This window comes from Podarcis bocagei (genome assembly GCF_964188305.1).
Source record: "Podarcis bocagei genome assembly, chromosome: 12".
NCBI classification, from domain to species: Eukaryota; Metazoa; Chordata; class Lepidosauria; order Squamata; family Lacertidae; genus Podarcis; species Podarcis bocagei.
The window spans coordinates 12,557,066-12,561,829 of record NC_138137.1 but is presented as its reverse complement, the minus strand read 5'-3'; the positions used below and the strand labels follow the sequence as shown (position 1 = coordinate 12,561,829).

The 4,764-nt window shown below is 43.7% G+C and overlaps 1 protein-coding gene across 1 annotated transcript; it reads left to right on the top strand.

Moving 5' to 3' along the window:
* Nucleotides 1–348: 348 nt before the first annotated feature.
* On the top strand, nt 349–3,051 carry LOC308569445 (EH domain-binding protein 1-like; the record flags this gene model as incomplete). The annotated part of the gene is given in 4 exon segments (XM_081163368.1): nt 349–408; nt 2,468–2,638; nt 2,640–2,885; nt 2,887–3,051. Coding segments are annotated over 4 exon segments (642 nt in total).
* Between the last annotated feature and the right edge of the window lie 1,713 nt (nt 3,052–4,764).

The following is a 4,764-nucleotide window of genomic DNA, read 5'->3' as shown; positions in this document are numbered from 1 at the left end:
GGATGCGCTCACATAGTCAATGGGACCGATTTTCATAATGGTATTCCACAAACATGGTGCGCCAGTTCCTGTGATTAATCACATGCAGAAGCCAAGGAAACTGAAGTATTAAGCCGCAAGAAGATGATGAAGGGATTTGCTTTGAGATGGTGACCTCCATTCTTGTGTCATTCCTCACCTCAGGCACTGAACTTGTTATATCTCACAGGCTGAGCAAGGTCAGGCCTGGTCAGGCTAAACCTTTAAGTAGGAAACTTCTAAGGAAAGGAAGGTGTTCTGGGAAGTCGAGTTGGTGACAGTGCGGGTGACATTATTTCCTCTGAGTTAGTACTGAAGGAACACCTTAGCATGGTGCTGAGGCCCCATGCTTCTGTCCATCTAACTGGACATTATATTATCCTCATCACTGTAAGATATCTTACAGAGAGAACCTTTTAGGTGAGTTATTAGGCCAAGGCACCAGGCACTCATGATACTGTACCAATTTTCATCGGAGTGCAGCTATTAGTCATAAGAGTCCTACCACAGCTCTATTGAATCAATTGCCTCGTGGTGGCCAGTCTGGCATACTGGATAGAAGGGATGTGGGTGGTGCTGTGGCCTAAACCACTAAGCCTCTTGGGCTTGCCAATCAGAAGGTCAGCGGTTTGAATCGACATGACGGGGTGAGATCCCGTTACTCTGTCCCAGCTCCTGCCAACCTAGCAGTTCGAAAGCACACCACTGCAAGTAGATAAATAGGTACCGCTGTGGTAGGAAGGTAAACGGCGTTTCTGTGTGCCCTGGCTTCTGTTGCGTTGTCCTGTTGCGCCAGAAGCGGTTTAGTCATGCTGGCCACATGACCTGGAAAGCTGTCTGTGAACAAACGCCGGCTCCCTCGGCCTGAAAGCAAGATGAGTGCCGCAACCCCATAGTCGCCTTTGACTGGTCTTAACCGCCCAGGGTCCTTACCTTTACCTTTTACCTTTTTTAACTGGATAGAGCAGGGAAAACCAGATTAAACCCATGCTCAGTCATGAAAATGGCTAGATGGCTTTGACCATGTCACCATTCTTCATTGGACATGTTTGTTTTATGGTGTTAACTACCATGAAACAGTAAACGCAGTAAGGCTGCAGTCCACATTCTTCTTTAATATAAAGCAGCCATGGTATTTAGATATTTGGGAGAGGCCCATCTCTATGGATGCTCGAAGTGGCCTTCTCAGCGGCTGCACCCAGGCTTGAGGAATCTCTCTGGGAATTCCTCTGTAGGAATCTCTTTCTAGAGAGGCCTCTCCAGGCTATGGTTTCCTGCTCAGGGATAAAGACTTTGTAAAGTTGGGCAAGATTATGGCCTGTTGGTTTGGTTGCTTTTCCTTCCACTGACATATGCTTCTGTTTTTGCTGCTGCTTTTATCTTTCACTTTTGACTTCCTCTTGTTTTTTATCTGATCGTCTTTATAGGGCTTCTTTATACTTGTTTTTATTAGGCTGTATCTTAGTTAGTGTTACTGCATTTTTGTTAGTATTGCCAGCTGCCTCAGACTCACCTTGTGTGGAAAGACAGGATTAATTTTTAAAATAATAATAGCCCTGTCAAAGTTAGTTTGAGCTAGTTTGATATCAGTGGAGCTGGTTTGTACCCAATAGTCTTGAGAGCTGGAAGTGACTTTCAACTATGGGGACAGATTTGTGTTACCATCAAGGGCGTAGCGGGGAGCCGATACCTGAGATCATTCTCTAACTTACTCTAAGCTGCCAGTAGAGTCGTACCTTGGAAGTCAAACAGAATCCTTTCCGGAAGTCCATTCGACTTCCAAAACGTTCAGAAACCAAAGTATGGCTTCTGATTGGCTGCAGGAAGGTTCTGCAGCCAATTGGAAGCCCAGCCAGACGTTCAGCTACCAAAAATAGTTTGCAAACCAGAACAGTCACTTCCGGGAGCCAAAATGTTCAAGAACTAAGCTGTTCGAAAACCAAGGTATGACTGTATAGACTTCCTTACCTGTGTCTCAGGTTTGTGGCCAATGCTGGCACAATGTTACAGTACAATATTTTTTTTTCTTGGTTAACATTCTGGGAACACTTTCCCAGGACCACAGTGGAACTTGCTTCTGAGTGCAAATTCATTAAATGTCAGTAATTTTAAAAATATAATATGGGTGCAGTATTATTGCCATTTTGCTTTGTTTTCCTCATTCTATACTTGCTGGAAAATATTACTTGAGGTTTCTCTGTCTTTTCCTTCTGCTCCAGTATGGGTCTCTAACAAACTTCCCCTTTTAAGCTTTGGAGATGTAGTCAGGACTGTCCTAATAAATTTGGCTGCCATGTAGCGATGAGCAATGGGCTTGACTGGCCTAAAGATCTCATGCAGCTCTGTGTTCCTCATAACCCATAGTTCCACCCTCAGAAATTGCAAGCTGTGCTGTTGCTTATTTGTACAATATTTCTGAGTGACCCACTTGTTGTCATGGGCTTGGAAGGATCCCCATGCTGAGGAATTTGAAGACAAAGAGTGGACATTTCTCATAGAAAATGAATCTCCTTCTGGACGCTGGAAAGCTTTTTCTACCAGCAATATTAACATGAAACAATATGCAAGTCCAGTGCCTACACAGGGTGATGTCAAGTTAAAATTCAAGCCTCTGTCTAAGAAAAGTGATATCTGCTACCTTTCAGTTCTCATTATCATGTATTTTCCTGAGGGAAGGGAAAGCAACTGATGAAGACATGCAAAGCCTGGCAAGTCTGATGAGTATGAAGCAAGCAGATATTGGAAATTTAGATGATTTTGAAGAAGATAATGAAGACGATGAAGAAAACAGAATGAACCAGGAAGAAAAGGCTGCAAAAATTACAGTGCTTATCAACAAGCTTAATTTTGTGGATGAAGAGGAACAATTCCAGATCAAATCCATTTGTAGATCCTGATGCAACAGAGCTGAATCACTTTGGAGACCTTGATATGAAAGGTATAGAACTTTTGGATATTCTTATTGCTTATGGTCTTAGGGTGGCATTGGATGTTAGAGAAAGCTCAGGGTCTCCTGCTTCTCATTTGCTGTAAGTGTCTGGGACTGTATGATAATTGATAATGAACTGCCCTGAGACCCCGAGCTATAGGGAGGAATATGAATTCAACAAATAAATAAATAAAACGGTATGCTGAAATTTCCTACTCAAGTTCAGCCTTTGTCAACACATGGGTCATTGCGCTACACCAAAGATGACTTGCTACTGTCTTCGCATTAACTGATTGCGGCTTGAGAATCTGTCAAGTAGGGTCTAGCCATGCTTCAAAGCGTAGCTGTTTGCAAGTAATAATTTAAGGACCTGGGAGGGTGTATAAACTTCAGAATGGATGGGGGAAGGCTGATTGGTACTTATCCAATGTCTTATGGAGACAAGCTCCTCACTGTGTCAGAGTATGTGGCTTTGCATTTTAAATGCAACTGCTTCACCTAGCAGCTTAGTTCTGAATTTTTCAACTGAGCCCTAATCTCTTGACACCATTCATCAGTTCTCAACAGCTGAACTAATGACGAGAACAACAAAGAGACACCAACCAATCTAGAATGGCAGAATGGGCACACATGGAGGTCTACTGTGTAGACACGGCATACTTTGGATTTTCTAAAAGCTTTCAACAAGCTCCAAGGCTCCTAAATAAACCTATCCGTCTTGGAAAGCAAAGCCTAGTCTTCTTACAGATGGGTAACTGGTTAAATGTGGGGGGAGGGAGAGACCCTGTGAAGGTGGAAATAAATTGACAGTTTTCATAACGAGTACAAAACCCCCAACAATCCATTTCGTGAGAATATTTAAATTATTTGTGACCTGGAGATGAAACCATCTCATGGCAGGATGCATATTTGCAGATGACACCAAATCATGCCAGGACTGTTAAATCTAAAGGAAATAACAATGGCTCCAAAGCAATCTCACACAAAAAAGGGCATCGTAAAATGACAGGGAGGATTTAGCACAGGTACAAAGGGACGCAGGTGGTGCTGTGGGTTAAACCACAGAGCCTAGGACTTGCCGATCAGAAGGTCGGCGGTTCGAATCCCCGCAATGATGGGGAGAGCTCCCGTTGCTCGGTCCCTGCTCCTGTCCACCTAGCAGTTCGAAAGCACGTCAAAGTGCAAGTAGATAAATAGGTACCGCTCCGGCGGGAAGGTAAACGGCTTTTCCGTGTACTGCTCTGGTTCGCCAGAAGCGGCTTAGTCATGCTGGCCACATGACCCGGAAGCTGTACGCTGGCTCCCTCGGCCAATAAAGCGAGATGAGTGCCGCAACCCCAGAGTCGGCCACGACTGGACCTAATGATCAGGGGTCCCTTTACCTTTACAAAGGTATTAGGACAAAAGTTGAAAGAATTTGTGGGTTTCATTTCAATCTCCATGTCTAAATCTGTGCTCTATCACCGGGGATGCTTAAGAAGCACAATTTCATCTGCTGTTTCAAACACCACTATCTAGACAACTTATCATTTTTCATCATACAATCGTCCTGTTCTCTTGGACTTGGAGAACTTCCTCCTTTGCCCCCCATGTCCCAGAACAACATGCATGGCAACCCTCTTGGAACACGACCCCAAACACATGACACAATGGTAGGGAAAGGGCAAAACAGTGTTGCTACAGCAGAAAGTGATGAGCATATCTTGGCAGATTTTCAACAAGTTTCAAAATCTGTTGCCTTATTCAACCCCTTTTTTCTTCACATATGCAAACACATGGATTACAAGTTTTCAATAATACTAAGCATATTTTGTCAA